Source organism: Strix uralensis, chromosome 5, assembly GCF_047716275.1.
Source record: "Strix uralensis isolate ZFMK-TIS-50842 chromosome 5, bStrUra1, whole genome shotgun sequence".
In the NCBI taxonomy this organism is placed as follows: Eukaryota; Metazoa; Chordata; class Aves; order Strigiformes; family Strigidae; genus Strix; species Strix uralensis.
The window spans coordinates 37,659,953-37,679,447 of NC_133976.1; the positions used below are offsets into that span (position 1 = coordinate 37,659,953).

Genomic DNA, 19,495 nt, shown 5'->3' on the forward strand with positions numbered 1-19,495 from the left:
AAACCTGAATGTGTTTAAAATAGTTATGTGGCATTGTTTGGAATCTGGTTTGAATTAAATATTTGTATTTCTAAGTTAATGCAGTTGTTTTCCACTTCTGTTTTAATGGGATAGGTGAAACTGATATAAACATTTTTCTTTAACATTCAAGGTTGATAATAATGTAATCCATTGCAGTAGATGAAAATGGTTTTAAAACTATTTTTCACGTCTCTAAAGCCCATGTTGATGTTGAAACTAGATTTGACCCCTGTGAACAATAGCAGCAGAAAAAAATATTCTGTTTATCTCTAGGATTAGATCCTAGCTCTCCTAATTTTTGGCAATAGTTAGTAACAACTGACTCACTCTCGAGAGCAAGAGTGAGTCTCCTCTTTCCTCACTTTACTTTCCTCAAATCAGATGCTTCACTAAAACCATTGGGGGCATGTGCATAATACCCAAATTTAGTCACTATGTATTTGAAATGTAAATTAAATAATTAGTTTTCCAAGATAACTTGGTATCAGGCTCTAGTTAGTTTGACTAACAATGCTAAAAGGAATACCTATAGTGTAAATAGTACATATGCTTAATGTTTTAAAACTCATTAATGACTTTCTTTTATAGATACTGAAGCTGTATTTCTACTTAAAAGGCTTAAAATTTGCTGTGTTTCCATCTGCTATACATTTGAGTTGTATTGCAGCCTTTATCTTAGAATTTCACTAACTCTTTTTGCTTTTAAACTTCATTTGTTTTAACAGTCAGCAGTGACCAAGTCCCTTGAGTGGTTATGTATACAGTTCAACTTTTGCATATTAGGAAAAGTTCATATTTAATGAGGCTTTTTTTTCTTTACTGTGGAAGCACTTGGGATAGCTTTCTAGGAATGGGACTAAACTCTGCAGAATACACTCATGATAACAAACTGCCTGCAATCTGTTAGATGTTAGGAAAGCCCATTTGTCAGTCTTAGCAGAAATGGTGGATGGCAATACAGAAAAAGAAAACTAGTATGTAATTTCATAGTGGAATTGGTAATGGATTAACTCTGACTTCTAACCTCGTACTTGGCAACAGACCTGTGCTTTAGTCAGCTGGTATATGGTAAATCAACTTCATATTTTTAAAAAGAGCAACTCATATACCAGCAGAAAAGGTAGGGATATGTACTGTCATCTATGATGATGTCTGCCAAGATCTGCATAAACCTGTTATATTCTCAGATTTTCTGAGCAACTATGAATTTTCTTTTAACATTCATTTTGCAGACACTAAGGATACCTCTTAGTCTGAAATATTCCTGTCCTTCTGAAAGCACATGGAAGCTAGCTGTTTCTTCTCTTCTCAAAGTTCTCTCTATTGGACTACCTGTTGCAAGGCAGCATGCGTCTTCTGGAAAATTTGACAGTATGTGGCCAGAGCTAGCGAATACTTTTGAAGACTTTTTATTCACCAAAAGGTAAGCACAATAGCACAATTTCCTTTTTTTTTTTTTTAACTGGCAAATATTTGTAAGTAATTTGTACAGTAAATGTGTCAGTAGAGTTCAGTAAAAATAGCCTTATCATTAGAGATACTTGTTATATGGAAATTATTTTAATAAATGAAGGAAAAAAGGTAACCAGTCTATCTACTTCAAAAAAGTACACTGTTAGAAAGTAGTAGAAAAAACTTCATTCAAAAGGTGAAATGTCAGAGCAAGAGCAAGCTCAGCTGACCTCTGAGTAGAAGGCATAGCCTTTCTGACCAGGCCAAGGAAGTCTGGATGGACTCCCAAGGACAATTACTATAGATTTGTCAAAGAGTTACTGATGTACACTCAATTTGTTTCTTTTTTCACTTTGAACAGAATTGCAACAATAATTTTTTTTTTTTTTTTTAGTTAAGGTAAACACCATTAACCATATGTATGTCCTTGAGTTCCATCTTGAAATATTCCACTTACTATGAATTTTGGAAAATTATTTCTTACATTGCTGTTCACTTAGAAGCCCATAGTTATCTTGCATTTGTTTCTACCCAAGATAAATTGACTGCACCTTAATAATTAACCATGCTTTATAATACTTTGTGAAAAGTATAGCTAAATATTCAGATTTATAACTACAGACAGGCAGATGTGTAAGTACATGCATAATCTCTCAAGAGTGGAAGTCTGTAGATGTGAACAGGTTAAGAAAGTCCAGAAGTGAAAAATAATAACAATCTGAGACAATCTGATCTATTAGTTTGTTCAACCGAAAGAATACATCATTAGCAAGACTGGTAAGTCTTCAGAATATGGTAAAAGATTGCTCCAGAGAAGAATTTTTATTGTCCCTTGAGAATGGGTAAAAATTGATTTCAGTACAGCAAATATTATCTAGGTTAAACATTAAGGAAACCTTTTATTGTAAGGAAGGTTAGATATTGTAGAAGATTGCTTAGGAGCAGTATGTAATTTCCATCCTCTGTGAACACCTGTGGGTAAGCATCTTTTAGGTGTAGTCTAATAGTGTCTCAGATTAAAGGACAATGTGGAATATGAAAAATTTAATTCCCTGATTTTCTGTGTATATGCTGATTTCAGTAACGAATTAATCTTTCTAATAGAAAACAGTAGGGTTCTTCTGTACCTAACACTAATATGCTGTGCATTTGTGTGTGTATAGTTTTCAAACACACAAAAATCAGCAACCAAACACAGCTGTATTTACTAATGATGAATAAATAGCAGCTTGCCCAAAACAGACAAAAACTAAATACCAATGAAACTTAATTTTAGAGACACATCCGTTAGTGAAAACATTTGGAATAATGAATGGTTTTGGAATTTCATCAATAGGGTTACATGACAATTGAATGAAAACCCTTTCTTTTGCATTTACTTCAAAGAAATACTGTTAAATAGGAGGACCTTAAAATAAAAAAGCTCATCAAGACTTCATAAAAGACACTTTAATCGTCCAAGTTTGTGTTTTTATGCTTCACAGTTTCTTCAATTTAAAATAATCTTTGCAGTATCTTGTTTGGTTTTGTTTTCAGCTGTGGTTAGTAGTCCTGCTTCCATTCTGAGACAGGCAGTCCAGATCAGCTAACGTCCTATAATCAATAATCATTGTTGGGTTTACAAAATTAAAATTAAGGTTTTTCAGGTTATTGTAGGAGAATGTACATTCACTTAGCAGTTACTTTGGGAGTATGTACTACTACTTGCTGTAAATGAATTATTCCTAAATATCTGCAAAACAGATGAAACATAGCCATTTTGCATGTTTTCAGCTGACCCAGACTGGCACTCCTGCAGTTTTTGGGTATTAATCATTCATAAAGCCAGGGAAGTAAGATTATCACAGATTTTCAATGTAATTCAAGATAATCCACTATCATTGGCATGACCTTTTTGGCCAAATATGTTGTCTGTTTTTCTTAATTTACAGTGAGTGATTTATACTTTTCTTGAAATCCCATAGAAATCCCATCTTAACATGTTGCTTGCTAGAAACAATCACTGTTGGCGTTAATTCTAATAGCTTTTGCCAGTTGTCATACACGGGTGAATATTGTCTGGAGGTAGAGGAAAAATAGTACTTCTGTGAATATTTATGATGCCCTAAAACTTGTATGTCTTCACTTAAGGCTGGTTTTGCCTCTTTAGAGACTAGAGTGTATTCTATAATTTTACAAACAAAATGTATTTTAGGAATCAGCATTTTCATCAGAATGAAAGATGTTCTCTCACTTAGAAGCTTTAAGGTTCAAAATAATTTAAAATATTAAAAATAGGCTGGTGGTTTATAGAACATTATGGCTACAGCAGGATAATTTGGCCTGTTCTTGTAATAAATGGCCATTATCATTACTCTTTCCAGGCTTGTTATGAGTGGATGATTTTTGCTCATATAGTTGTACATTGTATGGCTATTGAGTGTCTGGTTATGGTTGGGGGTTTTTTTGCCCCCCTAATGTCTGTCTTTTTTTGAATAGCAGTTTGTCTTCCCAAGTGCATGGTTCTTCTACTTAACAGAGCTTAGTAGCTTTAGGGTAGATAGCCTTTGTGTTCCCTCTATCAGCCTGAGCCTTGTGGTCCTAATAAAAGTTAAAGCTAAGAAGGAATACATCTGCCTCATGCCAGTAGTCAGGACTATTAGTAATAGCAGTCATTTCTCCTTTTCTTCATCCTCTTCCTCCTCCTCCTCCTCCCCACAATGCTCCTGAAGCGTGCCTCTCTCGCTGTGATACAAGGAGGGCCCTAGAGATAGCTGTGGAAGTTCTCCACATTGAGGTAATTCTCTTCTGATTTCCTTTGGTTAAGTCTGGCACTTCTGTGCAAGATACTGTGAAACTAGCCTTGGCAAATAGGACAACCTGTCCCTTTTGTGTTAAAATTTTCTAAATTGTGTCTTTTAGTGGATTGAAATTGCAGTATAGTCAGTCTCTTACATTTGTAGTTGTTCCATTTCAAAGTGTAAATTGAATTAAGAATTTAAAAATTTACTGTGTTCTTTTGATATTTTTTTTTTTTTTATAGTTCTTATAGAAAATACACGTTAATTGTAGTGGTGTCATATTCCGGAGTAATTTGGGAGAATCTATTCACTGTTTTGAAAGTAACAGCTAAAATTTATGGCTTAATTGAGGTGCATGTCAACCTTCAGATTATAGGAGAAGGCAATGGGAATGTATTTTCCTTTCCAACTGTCCATGTTGGTTCTTTATTTTAGGGTAGCTAGGTCGTATAAAAACTGTTTTTCACGTGTTCCCTGATTTATTTATATTAACAATGAGTTGTGTTTTTTCAAACTTTTGGTAGTACTTGGATTTTTGTCCGTATCACCAAAATCAATTAACCAAGCCACAGATGCGAAGATGAGAGCACCCTGTGCTCTTAGTTAGATTAGTGACTGTAAACTTAACTCGGTTTTAGTGACCCTGCTAACCGTAACTGCGTCTTACTGCGACTGTGAGTCAGTCATCCCTGGTGGCTTTCCAACTTGCAAATATGCAGTGCAGGACACTGGGTTTATTAAGTCAGGTGCAGAAGTGTACAAATCTGGCTGCACTGCTGAAGGCCAGCATGGATTGAAAAGGTTCAGGAGCACGAAGAATTTGGAAAATGCAATTCAGAGACACCTCAAGGGGCTATTGGTGAGACAGAGTAACAGCACTACTGCATTAACTGGCTTATTATCATTATCCAACACATCACTCCGTGTGACAGGAATACAGTTAGATATATTCAGTTAGATCTGAATATGGTTAGAACCGAAAATTTACTTTCTTATGCCTGTATTCCGTAATTTTTCCGAAGCTCTGTTTAAAGGAAACTGAAACGTTTTGTCACAAAGAAACTTACTTTTCTTCCTTCACTCCTGTATACCTTTTCATACTCCACACTTTCCACTATTTAAACTACATGTTCTATGCTATTATCTGTCCCAGCTTCATGCAAAGCTAGGTAAATACCTTCCTTTTGTACCTTCTCTTCAAACCTTTATTCTTCAAAGCTGACTTGGCACTGCTGGGGTCATTCTAAATTTGAAACATCTGCATCTCTGTAAAACTTGCTAATGTCTTATTGCAGTCAGCCCTCCTAGCAACACTGCATAACATATTTGGCTAGTTTTTCCCTTTAGCTTTGTTCTTTAAAATATCCCAGTGCATATTGTCTCATTTTTGTATGCACATTCTCCAAGTCTCTACCTGACTAAGGATAGAGTAGAAAGATAAAACTTTTTCTACTTCACTGATGTTCTAAATTTGTAATCATTTTAAACATTTTTCTAGTCTAACTCACAATTCTTCTAATCACTGTGGTCCTAGAAATCGCATGTGTAGATAGTGTAATATTGCTTCCACCAGTGAAACTGAGTTGGCTTTGGTGAGGCAAGAGGTCACTGTGGTTAGAACCCTTAAATTAAAGCTCTGTAAATCTCTGTTTAACATAGTGAACCTCCCCTGCATGGTCTTGTCTCTAGCTTTTGGACAGGAACAGATTTCAAGCCAGCTACAGGGCTGAATGAGAGGAGATACTCACTGATGTTTAAAAAGTACAAAGCACAGCAGAAATGGTCTCTGCAGTTTTGTACATCAAGAAATTTCAAATATAGCCAAAAGAGCCCAGGTAAATGAAAAAGGAAAATGTTACTGTCATAGAGAATTAACAACTTCCAAGCAATAAGTTTTGGGTTTTTTTTTTTTCTTTTTAAAAGCAAGCTACAGCTGAGGAGGCTCAATAATCTTGATTTTTATTATAAATCAAAATGACATTTAAAAATTAATACATTTCTTGTAGCTTAATTTACACAATTGTCTTCTAGTAAGAGGCTGGTCTGTTTATTATTTCATATCATTCTTCTTTCCCAGAGGCTTTCATGGAAGCATGTCAAGCTATTATATAAAATAAAATTCAACAAACGTGTGTATACATAATTTACCAGAGCAGAAGTCTGTGCTCACATGAGGGAATTAAATCAATACTCTCCAAAAAGATGCTTCAGAGCAACGTGCTGCTGTGCACAGCAGGACTCTGGGTGGCTGTTAGCTCTTTGTTGTGAGGCTCTAAAGCCCTCCCTAGACAGTGGGCAGTGGCTGGGAGCTCTGTACCTAGGAAAACCTGCACATAGCAACAGTCTGCATTGCCCTGTCTCTTATCTTCCCTGGCTCTTGACCCTTCTGGTACAGTTTTGCTGTATTGCATCAGACCAGCAAGGTTTTGGGCCCCTAGATAGATGTTTCATATAGACACCTTACAAAAATCTATTTACTTGGGAGTAATTTGCTACATGAACAAGTATGTAGCATAACTGTAGCATATATGGAAAATGAGATATGGATGACTGGACAGAAAGGTCTTAATACCTCTTTAAAATAAACTTCATCTCAGAAAGTCAATCAGTCAAATTAGGAAGTGTCAGAATGAAAGCTTTCCATGTATTTCAACATGACCTGAATTTGTAGGCATCATAATAGTTTACTATTTAAAGGTTTTGAATAGTTAACTTCTTTATGTATTACAGAAGGTACTGACTGAACAGCTACTCAGTATTTTATTTTATTCTTTGTTTTCAACATACAACTCTGAAATTCCTGACTGCCTAACACACAAACCAATAATAAATACAGTATTTCATATTTTCTTCTTTGGGTTTTTTTCTAGTCATACATGTAACACTTGAGTGTTTCACAGACCGTGGTGAAGTTATCTAGTCCCTTTGAGGAAGGCAGATATATTTATTTTTCAAGCAGGAACGTTGGTACATACTGTCATAATTGTCAAAACTGAAAATTAGCTGTAGGTGTGCAGACTGAACTTCAGGTCTCTCATGCTAAGCACCCAGAAGATGAGGGAAGAAAGGCTATCTTGGAAAAATCTTACTTGATTTGGTCAGCGTCATATAGGAGCACTGGGAAAAAACAAAACACCTGTTAGTTAAACTAACCAGATTTGAATGAGATTTAGAAGCCTCCAGAGTTCTTAAACCTTTCATTAAAATTGGCAGTGGAATGGAGAAGACAGGCCCAGACGAGTACCCTTATGAGGACAAGGCTGGCACAGGTCCATAGTTGTACATTTGGCAGCTGCCTTGCCAGTGAGCACGTGCTGAACTACCCTCCATGTCTCTTGTTTCCTGGGGAGGGACGTGAGGTGCGGAAAAGCTGGGGGCTGGAGAGGGAGTTTGGAAATAAGCCAAAGGATGCCAGTCTGCTTGTCACTAGAATACTGCACTGATTCCTCTGCTTACAGAACAGCTTGGTTCTTTGTTCAGTCTAGAGCTCTGTTTTCCTTGCATCTGCCTATTCTGCCATAAATTAGGCAGGGAATGTTGTGGCAGGTTGACCCTATCGTTTTCCTTCCTTCTCAGTAGTGACGGTCCTGTGTACATATTCAGATGGTTTCTCTGGAGAAAAAAAAAAAAAAGTATTATCTAATTTAGAATGCATCATAACACACAAGCATACACAATAGCAGGAAGTTGAAGTACCACAGGCAATCTTAATTCCAGTATTTCTAACCATTCCTTTCAAGTTGTCAAATTTCCAAATGGTTCCTCAGCTTGAAGATATTATCGTTATTTTAAAAAGAGATGCCTAAGAAGAGCGCAAGGTGACCACAGAGTGATATTTTCGTGATATGCTCCTTCAGCCTTCCCATTTACATAGCTCAGAAAGTTCTTGTACCACAGGTTGTCATTGGCTCATGATTGATTTTACTTATAATAATTTCACTAACTGTATGTTGAATCTGTGTAGATTTTAGCACACAATCCTATGATTATGGGATTATAAGCAAGGTATTTCAGAGTTTATCTGTTGTGTGAAGTACCTTCTTTGATTCCCAGAGTGCACTAGAAGCAGATCTGTAAAGCAGTTCATGATGAGGACCCATCACCCACAGAGTGCTCACTTTAGGTGTTTTATTTCAGAGTAGTTCTAGTCTGTTGGAGTACATTTTTTGGCTTAGTTTCATTGAAAATTAAGCCAGTGCTATGCACACATAAGACGAGACTTGAACCAAGGTTTATAAACAGGGATGTCTAAAAGTTTAACTTGAAAAGCCCCTTTCTGATCCAAACTAAAACAGTGATGTAGGCACATCAGCTGAAGTAGTTGATTGCTGTCTAAGTAGGAGGCCTTTACTCTTTCTGTCCAGCTGAGGTACTTGGCCCAGTAACTCAGCAGGAGCATAATCCAGCAAAGGAAAGGGATTTGAACTCATTGAACAGGTAGACGACTAAGTACAAGGAAGGACTCAATAAATGAGATAAAACTTCACCAGAGAAAACAGCATAACCGATGACTGGCATAAAATTTCCAATGAAAAGATACAAGATTTCCAAATTTACAAGCACGTAAGGTAGGATCTTGTAAAGTATTGGGTAATTTTCATGGTTGAATCACTTATGGACAGTTCATCTGTAAATAAATTTTGATATACAGGGGAAGAACTGTAGAAAGGTTGAATCTCTTCAAAATTATTGTTTGTAAAATGGGTTGGTCTCCGTAAAATTTATTAAGAATAAGAACAAATATATCATTTCAGTTATCAAGGAAAAAGACAAAGTAATGCCCCATTAATGAAGAGTGTGTTTCATTAATGCAGAGGAAAATATAAAATTAAAATTAGGTTTTTTTACAGATGTACTGCTGAAAATCAAGTCTCTTAACTTGCATAGTGAGAGAAAAAGTAAAATGTAATAAACTCTGATCCCCTGATGATACCTTCACAGACTCATCTAAACAGATATTGTGACTTTTGCACATATAAGACAAGAGAGATTACTTTGAGATACATATGAAAAATGGTGTTGGTGATGCAAGTCCTTAATCAGGTCCATCAGTTGTAAATCTTCAATTTTAGTGTTTTGCTACTTTTTTCCTTTGAATCATTTTTATCATCATTAGTCATAAGATTTTATTCTAAAATGTTAATCATTACCATATAACAGTACAGACTTGATGCGTGTAATAACTTTAAATGTAATGCCTTTTCCCATACTTATCTCCTTACACGTGTGAATTTAAAAGTATAACATAGTATGTTTATTTTTAGTACACCTCCTGATAATCTCTCAATTCAAGAATTTCAGAAGAATGAGAGTATTGATGTTGAGGTAAGGAGACTGTAACAAATATACTGTTGAATGTAACTGATAGTGACATTCACGGATTGCATTTGGTTCTGAAATAATTTTTTGAAAAGTTACCCATTTATTATTTTTTCTGTGATACTGTTCTCCTTTTGGAAAACAAGACAGGAAATTCATAGGCTCAGAATTTGGCTACTTCAGAGTTATGCAAAAAGTAGGAAGCAGCATGCCAAAAACTACTTCTTGTCCACTTAAGTTCAAAACAGTGTGAAGTCGCTAAACCAGAATATGTTTCTGCCTCTAACCTATTACCTGATTCTTACTTATTATGTTGCTGCCAAGCAATTACACAGGTAATTGTAAACCATGGAGGAAGTTGACAGTAAAACCTGAAGTGAATGCTTTCTGTGTTGAGGGGAGGGCATTCAGTCAGCAAGGACATTGTTGCCCTCCAGATGTATTCTCAATATTGAAAATCTTGTGCATAAATGAAGAAATGATGTCTTGTTTGTGCAGTACAGAGACCACTGTAATTGTAAAAGCGATCATGTTTGGTTGGATAAGGCTGAAGGAAATTAAGAGATGATGATACTTGGGATGAACAGGGACTGGTCCCCTTTCACTCCAGGACAAAGAGATGCAGCAGACTAGGGATTGGGGGTACAAAGGAAGAGGAGTTGCAGAGAAGACATGGCAGCATCTGTGAGTTTGATTGCCTGTTGAGAGATCTAAACTCACTTTATTCCTGAACGGGAGCATCAAGACCAAGGAGAGAAATCATTTCAGTTAATGTGTATTGCCTTAAGCTCGTTTAGATAATTAACTCACTTGTTCTGCTTTGCAGATGTCACATTGTAAGCATGTGATATATGTGTCAATGTCATAGTGAAAATATTGAATTGGGTGGAGGGAGAGGGAGATTCCTAATGTTAGATCTTCTCTTTTCAAAACCATAAATTCAGTTTGAAGAATGCCAGTGGAAATCTGAGCGATAACTGCTTCAGAAACTCTTGACAAGTGGGGGGAAAAAAAACTTATTATTTCAAGTTTTGTTACATGCAAGACCACAATTTTTGGACATATCTGCAAATTTTAAAAGCTTAACATTGGAAGATACTGTGAAGTTTCATTAGGCATGTCTCTGGTTTAATGTTTCTGTCTTCTTCATTCTAGAATTACAGAAAACCAATATAAATATATTTAATTTATTTTAGGTGGTACAGCTTATCAGCACGGAGATACTACCATATGCTAATTTTATTCCTAAGGAATTTGTTGGTCAAATAATGACTATGCTCAATAAAGGCTCAATACATTCTCAGTCATCCTCCTTTACAGGTATGGTACCTGAATGACAAAAGATACAGCATTTAAATCTACTAGAAAGTAATAAAAATGTTGAGAGTACTTATTCTGATAAAGACTTGAAGTTCCATGGCATGTATTCAGTATAGACTGTTTGATATCCAGCGTGCTTTTATAAACTATATTTCATGGAAGTTGCTGATCATTCCTTGCAATTTTTTAAAAAATTATTTCCTTACTTCTTGGTCAGTATCATATATAATATTGTACTTGTGTTACTTTATATTTTCTACCTAGTTTGTTTTGCATTGTGCCAGCTGAAATAGTTCTAACAATAATTTCAGACAATTGTGAGACAGACATAATATCCTGTTCTTAAAAGCTAAATGACCTTAGCGTAACTATCTGGTGTACCTAACCAGATACATTCTCTGGTTAAGAGATGCCTTTTCTGGTTAAGAAGAAACATTCACAGTTTTTTGAGAAGATGAAAAAAGTGAACATAAGCAATTACAGAGAAATATTTGGATTGTGCAGTACCAAATATTAGTACTTACGATATAGAACTGGGGTTGCTGTTTGTTTTTTTTTTAATTGATTTAATCTATTTTATTATTAAAGCAATGTCAAGTAGGTGGCAATGTTACTGAATGTGTTACATATTTTATCTTTTATTTTTGAAACTATTGTGATTGTTGCACAGTCCACCTTAGAATGTATTTTTAATATTTGTTCTTATCACTTAATACTTTTTAATACTAGGGGAGCAGTAATCTTATTGCAAAATACAGTAAACTGATTGAAATGCAACATTTAGTGTATTGGCATGCACACTGCACAATTAAATATGATATTTTACTTTCACAGAAGCTGAAATAGATATTCGAATGAGAGAGGAGTTTTCTAAGGTGTGTTTTGAAACACTGCTCCAGTTTTCATTCAGTAATAAAGTCACAACTCCTCAGGAAGGCTACATCTCTAGAATGGCACTTTCTGTGCTCTTGAAAAGGTCACAGGATGTATTGCATCGCTACATAGAAGATGAGAGGTTGAGTGGCAAATGTCCTCTTCCACGGTATGTACGTTGTCTTTAGGAAGTGAAAGGTATTACCAGTACTTCATGAGAAGAAGGTTGCATTCAAAATATCACTCAATCATTTAAATAAATACTGGGGGGGGGGGGTGAAATTTAAAGCCAGGGAAATGTTTGTGGGGAGGACATTTCAAAGAAAATGTTAATACCAGTTTTTTGTGAAAAAGCTTTAAATAATAATGATTGTATTCAGTGCTGTTACGTAGACAATAGGAATGTAACTTAGTAACTAATATTTTCTGTTACTGCAATAACAATATTTCTCATACCTATAACGTAACATTTCTGCTTTCCCCTTATTTCCAGTCTAAATTGAGAGGTGCAGTCTCCTCAAAAATAAGATAAAATATCCAAACAGCCACATTGTGAATCATCACTCAAGTAATTATTCTTGAAACAGAAAAATTGACTGAAGTACAAGGAAATTCTTTAAAATGGGAACTTACTTAAATATCACTTAACTTTTGAAGGTTTTGATCATGAATGATGAAGTTGGATTATTTTCATGTTACAGTTAATCATGTACATGAGTATTTTCAGATTGAGATGTGTATGCCGTTACTGTTTCCAGTATCAAATTTAAAGCTATCCTCGCTGAGACAACAGCAACGATGGTGGGGAAGTTAAAGACAAATTACAGCCTTAATCTCTATATATCTTTTTTTTGGTAGACTTCATTGCTCTGTTTCCATTACGTGGTTTTTTAATGTTGTGTAAGTTTCATAGAAAACTTACATTCTTGAGACAAAAATGAGTAGTTGACTGTTTGCATTTTTCCCTTTGTAGGCAACAAGTAACAGAAATCATATTTGTTTTAAAAGCTGTCAGTACTCTCATAGACTCACTTAAAAAAACTCAACCTGAAAATGGTAAGTTATTGTTAGACAACATGGTTCTAAACAAGATAACATTATATCTGCCACAAAGACATATTTATCCTTTCCTGTAGTAATTTTCACACAGATTTGAAAGAAGTGTAATGTGTAAGATTTGGTATTTTGTAATTCTGTGTATATGCAGGTGACAGACTGAAAGAAACCCCACAAAATTTTTCTAGTATACCTAAAAGTATAAGGTCCTAAGATATATTTAATAAAATAGAAAACTTCAATTTATGGTGTCTTTTATTAGGTAGAGCTTGGTGTCTTCTAAAAATAAACAAACACAAAAACTTCCGTAAAATGTTAATACAATTCTTAAATATATGTGGTCCTGCCTACATCCTTTTTTCTTCTCGTGATACCTTTATAGGTTGCTATGGATCATATTCGCATAGGCGCATTCTGCAATTAAAGGGGTGTACAAGTTAAATGCGTGGGCAGGGGTCTTGCTTTCCTTCTCTTTCTGCTCTAGTACCTCCTGTCCCCTGTATTGAGAAAGATGTCTTAGTTCATTGATGCCCAAGTAAAGGGTTGACAGATGTATCTGGGGGCCTGAATTAAATGGAAGATCTTAACTTCGTTTATAATCATGTGTCCTGTTCTTCCTGTAAACTGCACCTATTCTATGCATAGGGAATTCCCACCAGAAAACTTAGTCACGAGTCTTAGTTGAATCAGCTGTATTGGACTTTGCAACTCTGACAGAATTGCATATACAACTCTTCCCTCTACCTCCTGCTTTTGATATTATGAGGAACAGAAAAAGCCTTTTCAATCCTCAAACAAACAAACCAGCCTTTCCAGAAAGGTTTCATGAAAGAGGCAGCACCTCACTTGCAGCATCATTGAGCAGCCAGATTTATGATAATGTGGTTTCCGAGGCTGATGGCAAGAGGCTGCAAGGGCAGAACTATGCCAGGATACATAAAGACTTTTGGCAAACCCTGAAGGCAACTGAAGTGCTGTTTTGGTGGGCCTCTCTCTTTGAGGGGTACAACGGCCAGTTCAGCTGGACAGTTTCCCACATCCCTCTTTCTGCAATGAGAGAAATTTTTCACCTGGTCCATACGTGGCAGTGATTGCCAAACCTCCTGCATATTTTCTTTTGAAGACAACCACTAGACAAATTAGTCCCACTTTACTCCTACTTCTTCTAGCTTTTAATAATTCTATTTCTTTAAGAAAACTATTAATGTCATCTGAAATCAGGGTTTTGTTGTCTATTGAAAACAGAGCTAAAACAGAGCTAAGCAGGGAAGTGACATAATAAATAAGATTCATGCTACAATGTTTAATTTCCCTTGTTTGTCCCTAACAAACTTCACCATGGATATTTTTGTGTCTTGGTCCAGTGTTTCTCCCTCTGCTTTCTATAGCTCTTGTAATCTGGAATGATTTGAAATTAATAGAAGGCCTCAAGTTTCCAAAAGTGAAATGTGCATCCAATTAAATTTTCTGTCAATAGCTGAGAAAAGCAGACAGAAAATGTATGCGTATTACAGATTTCATAAAAGTATTATCTTCAATTTGTCAGTTCTTCATCCAGAAAACACAGTGAATGACTCATATGTAGAAACACAGGTGTGTATCACCATTTTATTATATCCCATCTGGCTTCCAGCTGCTGCTGCAAAAATCCTACATCATATCTGAGAGCCCTATACAGATGTCATAGTGTCTGTATAGCACTAAGTACCTATATTTAGGTACCTGAATGTGCCCTTATTTATACAGGTATTGATAAAATCTGTTGTAAGAATTTGGACAGTAGTAAGTGATGCAGTCTGGTTTTTTTCTTCATTGCAGTTGATGCTAACACATGGGCACAAGTTATTGCCTTGTACCCGACTTTAGTAGAATGTATCACCTGCTCATCCTCGGAAGTGTGCTCTGCTCTGAAAGAGGCACTGGTTCCCTTTAAGGACTTCATGCATCCACCAGCATCCAAGGTACAGAATGGAGAGTCTTGACCCCATAAAACATTTTTTTTATTCTTGAAGGAAAAAAAGTATCCAAAAATGTTTGTTCCCAGGTGAAGTTTCTCTGAGGAAATCTCTTGTGACTAGTACTTTGGCAACCAGTGCTGACTGCCTTTTAACTGTACTAACAAGAGCTCAGTAATTCATGAATACAGGCTAGATCTCAAAGGTTCCAGAGTGCGTAGCAGTGCAAACCTGTAATAAATTTAACTGAATAGTTGGAATCATTTATAATCTAATGTACTTGCTACAGTATCTTGAAGTGGTGATTGAAAAGTGGGCTTATGTACAGCTTGTTGTGTATGTGTTAATGATGTAATTAAAAATAATTCAGTCAGATTTATTAGGCTGGTGTTTTGCACCCTTTTTTTGAAGTACAAATTGTACTAAAATTTTATGCAAGATGGTACTGTAACATTCCATATATCTGTAACCAGCCTTTGTAAACAAAGGGAACTGATATACTTGTGTGTATAATAAATGGTACAGTTCTGTATAAAATAGTCGCATTTATTATTTAAATTCTTTTTAAAATATTGATAATGTTAAATGCTTGAAAATGTATTTATTATGAATAAGTTGTATGCTTGCATTTTTACTTACAGTTCACCTTCTAAATTGCCAGATATGCTTATTCATATCTGACCATGTTGTTAGTTTTTGCTTAATTGAATGTATTTTCTCTGTGGCCATTGGAAATCTAACAAACGGTCATATGACAAAAAATTTCAGCAAGCAGTCAGTAGTCTGCTGATCTCAAACTTCAAAGTAGTTGACCTGAAATAAGTTTGAATATGCAGAAATTCGCTGTAGCACTTCAACACTACCATACCTCACTTCATAATATATTTGTTTCAAGATGTTTGTTCTACTCAACTCTATCCATTTCTGTAGCTGCAGCCTTGCTTTAAAAAAAACCACACATATTTGAGGGTTGTTAGCCTTTTTTGACCTTCTTGGCAGGTATCACAGTGTTTGAATCATGACTCAAGAAAGCTGATTTCAAATATCTGAAATACTTGGCTGTAATATTTTGTTCAGTAATTTTAAGTGCTTTGTTTTGTAATGTCTTTTCAACCCAAACAAATTGTTCTAATCTTTTAATTATAAACTGTGTCTGATATAAAACCATGAGGAGTGTATTTTTGAAGATAGTTACTCATTTAGAAGTGCAGTAAAATTTGTCATTAAGTAAATGTGAATTTGTTTCACATAATACACAATTGAAGCAAAACACTTTTAATAGTATTGTTTTTAAAGTTTGTGACTTAGCACTTAAACTCTTATTTAATTATGATTTCAATGATGTTTCACCTGTATTCACAGATTTTTAACCTGTGATGTGAAAGCACAAAAGCCAAATGTAAAAAAAAAAACCCAACAAACAAACTAAAAAAGACAGGTGCCTTTCTATGGACTTCAGAATTTCAGAGCTTACCTTTAGGTTTTTGTTCATTAAAGTCTTTTGTAGATATTAAAAGAGATTATCATGCATAAAAAATGGTATGATATCTGTTTGCTTTACACTTTCCTGGCTAAAGGGATGTTGATTGGTACCTGTGAGTAGATGTAAAAGTTGTAGGAGCTTCAAGTTGAAGGTGTGAGGAACTGGTCAGTGTTAGAAATACCCTGCATGAATAATGTTATGCAACCATGGCTTTGAACAGCCTGCTCCCATAAGGCTTCAGTTTATGGCCCTTTTTTAAAAGCCTTGTGTTTCAAAGTACAGTAAATATTAAAGAGGCTTCAAGACCTTGAACGTTTCTCTGTGACCAAAGTTGTATGGAACTTAATCGTCAAGCGTGAGTAGTTTTTAGAGAACACACAGTTTACATTAAGGAAACAAATGCTTCTCATTAATAGAATTTATGTCAGAATAGCTTCTTTGGAGGAGCAGTTCCAGTATACTGCAGAACTGGGTTCCACGTACAGATAACAGCATCATCCGTATCTGAAAGTGAAAACCTGACAACTGCTCTCCTAATTAGTCAAGGTCTATGAGGTGATTAAAGAAACAAAGTGTAGGACAGGAAGGAAGGGTATTAATTTGGTTTAGAATATATTACTTAACCAGAATTTCTGGAAAGAGGTGTGCAGACCGAACTGTGGGTGAGTTTGTTTCTCGTGAGTTTCTAATTGGCTTTTCAGTGATAACACGGATGTCCAATGAAGCAAATCTTCAGCTTTATCTGTATTTTAAAAAGGGGCTGTATAAGTCTTTCCTGTCTCTAGAGCTGAGACTACTTTACCACATAATGGACATTAATCTTCAAAAGGTTTTGAAATAAACTACCAATGATCTGACTTTCCTTCTTTTCCTCATAATTACAAAACTAATATCTGTGCTATTTGAGGCATGTTTTGGATATGAAAGCTGAGGTTGACCATATTCAAACAACTTGCTTGTATTTTGTATAAATACTTTCAGAACTAAAACCAAAGCTACTTAGTTTAGACGACTGTTTTTATTGACTAATTTTGTCTGGCAATAATTATTCCCTTTAGTGTGATTTCTTGTCCAGCTCTCAAATATTTCTTCTAAATTGAAGTATCAATTTCTTTTTTCCATTTCTACTTTTTTCAAAATATTCTTAGGGCTTCTTTGATGCAAACAGCAGTTTTGAATATTTAAATTTCACATTTTTACATGTTTCTAGCAAAGTAGATCTTGTTCCTTAAGAAATATAATTTCATTTAACGGTATCTATTGAGTAGGTCCATGTCCAAGTTCTTTTCAAGGCTGTAGGGTTGCTTAGTCATGAGAAGTAAAACATGTGGACATTTTCAGGATTGGGGTCTGCATTGTGTCACTGAAATTAGCTAGAAAAGGGGTACAGCTGACTGTATAGAAATATGTCAGCTGGAAGTTAGAAGATAAGCATCAATTACTTATTGAATGTAACCACAATTTTCTTCTTCTCCACAATTGTTGTGGTTTGAGCCCAGAGGGCAACTGAGCACCATGCAGCTGCTCACTCACCCCTTCCCCCTCAGGAGTGGGAAGGAGAAATAAAGCAAAAGGCTCAGGAATCAAGATAAGGACAGAAAGGGATGATTCACCCATTACAGTCACAGGCAAAAGACAGACTCGTTAGGGGAATTAAAAAAAATCAATTTCATTCAAACACTTAACAACAGCACTTAACAAACAGAGTAGGACAATGAGAAGTATTACCGCTTCTTAAAAAAAACACCTTCCCCCCACCCCTCCCTTCCTCCTTGGCTCAGCTTTGCTCCCAGTTTCTCTACCCATCCCCTCCGAGCAGCGCAGAGGGCCAGGGGATGGGGTTACAGTCAGTTCCACTGCTCCTTCCTCCTCATGGTGGGGGACTCTTCGCACTCTCCCCTGCCCCAGCATGGTTCCCCTCTCATGGGAGATAGTCCTCCACAAACTTTCTCTGACATGAGTCCCTTCCACGGGCTGCAAACTCCTCCTGAGCTGCTCTGGCGTGGGTCCCTCCCAGGTGTTGCAGTCCTCCCAGTGCCAAACTAACAGCAGAGGCTTCTTCCCACAGAGTCCCAGTGTTCTTCGAGTGCAGTCACCTGCTCCGGCATGGGGTCCTCCATGGGCTGCAGGTCAGCATCTGCTCTACTGGTGACCTCCATGGGCTGCAGGGGCACAGCCTGCCCTCTCACCGTGGGCTGCAGGGGAGTCTCTGCTCCGGCACAGCTCCCCCTCTTCCTCCTCCTTTCTTCCACTGACCTCGGTGTTTACACAGATGTTCTCCTCGCAACTCCTCCTCACAACTCCCACCACTCTTCCCAGGTTCCCCTTCTTAAATATGTTACGCAGAGGTACAGCCGCTGTCACTAACTGGCTTGGCCTTGGCGCACAGGTGGGTCTGACTTGGAGCTGGGGGAGCTTTGAGAAGCTTCTCAAGGGGGCCACTGCTGTACCCCCTCCACTGCTACCAAAAACCCCCACCATGCACACAATCCCAACACAACAACTTTTAAAAAAGACACAGGTTGGGAGTCCTACGAGAAAATGTGAGAGTCTTACAGATTATTAGAAGGTTCATATCAAGATTTTGGATTACTTGGGAAAACTTGTGTGTCTCAAGGCCGTGACCATTGCATTAATGTACACCAGAATTTAAGATTACAAAGTAACTGATTAAGAAGGAACAGGTGCCTCAAGCTGGGAACTTCTTATAAAAAGTCTTATTCTTAAAAGTAACCTACAGTAGTTATTTGCTCATCATCAGAGATGGCTTATCTCACTGGACATCTATTTCATTCCCTTGTACGTGTGCCTGCTTCCCTACCTGTTTTACTGGTGAATTGTGGAATGTTACTGAACATTAAGCCATATGAAATACATGGTCACTGTTAGTTACAAGAGCAAGTAGGAGTATGTTTGTGAAGCTTCAGTAGTTTATCATCATATTCTGCAGATGTTTTTTGGGTTTTTTTCACCCAGGTTGAGTTGTTTCTTCCTGCCAAACCACAAACTTTCTCATAGCTGGCCTTGAACTCTTCAGGCAAGATATTGTTAGTGAGATTCATGCATTTCTGTTCCTCAGCACATGGCAAACTGAAGTACTAGTCATCAATGTATCCTACAGAAAGTCATTTAGAGTTCAGGATGCTACTGTTTGTGGAGGAAAAAAAGCATGTTTTCTCCTCATCTGTTTCTGTATGGCTCAGTTCTGTGTCTTTCACTAGTTGTTCACCTCAAAT

The 19,495-nt window shown here is 36.4% G+C and overlaps 1 protein-coding gene across 8 annotated transcripts in view; it reads left to right on the plus strand.

Moving 5' to 3' along the window:
- Positions 1-19,495, plus strand: part of MON2 (MON2 homolog, regulator of endosome-to-Golgi trafficking) — a 132,226-nt gene that overhangs the window by 68,396 nt on the left and 44,335 nt on the right. For 4 of the 8 annotated variants that reach the window (XM_074870470.1, XM_074870464.1, XM_074870465.1 and 1 more), the window contains 6 exons: positions 1,254-1,444; positions 9,518-9,578; positions 10,769-10,892; positions 11,727-11,934; positions 12,739-12,821; positions 14,640-14,782. In XM_074870470.1, the coding sequence (XP_074726571.1) occupies positions 1,254-1,444; positions 9,518-9,578; positions 10,769-10,892; positions 11,727-11,934; positions 12,739-12,821; positions 14,640-14,782 (810 nt within the window). Of the gene's footprint in view, positions 1-1,253; positions 1,445-4,184; positions 4,267-9,517; positions 9,579-10,768; positions 10,893-11,726; positions 11,935-12,738; positions 12,822-14,639; positions 15,944-19,235; position 19,495 lie in introns of those variants that run through there. The other 4 variants (XM_074870468.1, XM_074870471.1, XM_074870467.1 and 1 more) reach the window with 3 other exon arrangements.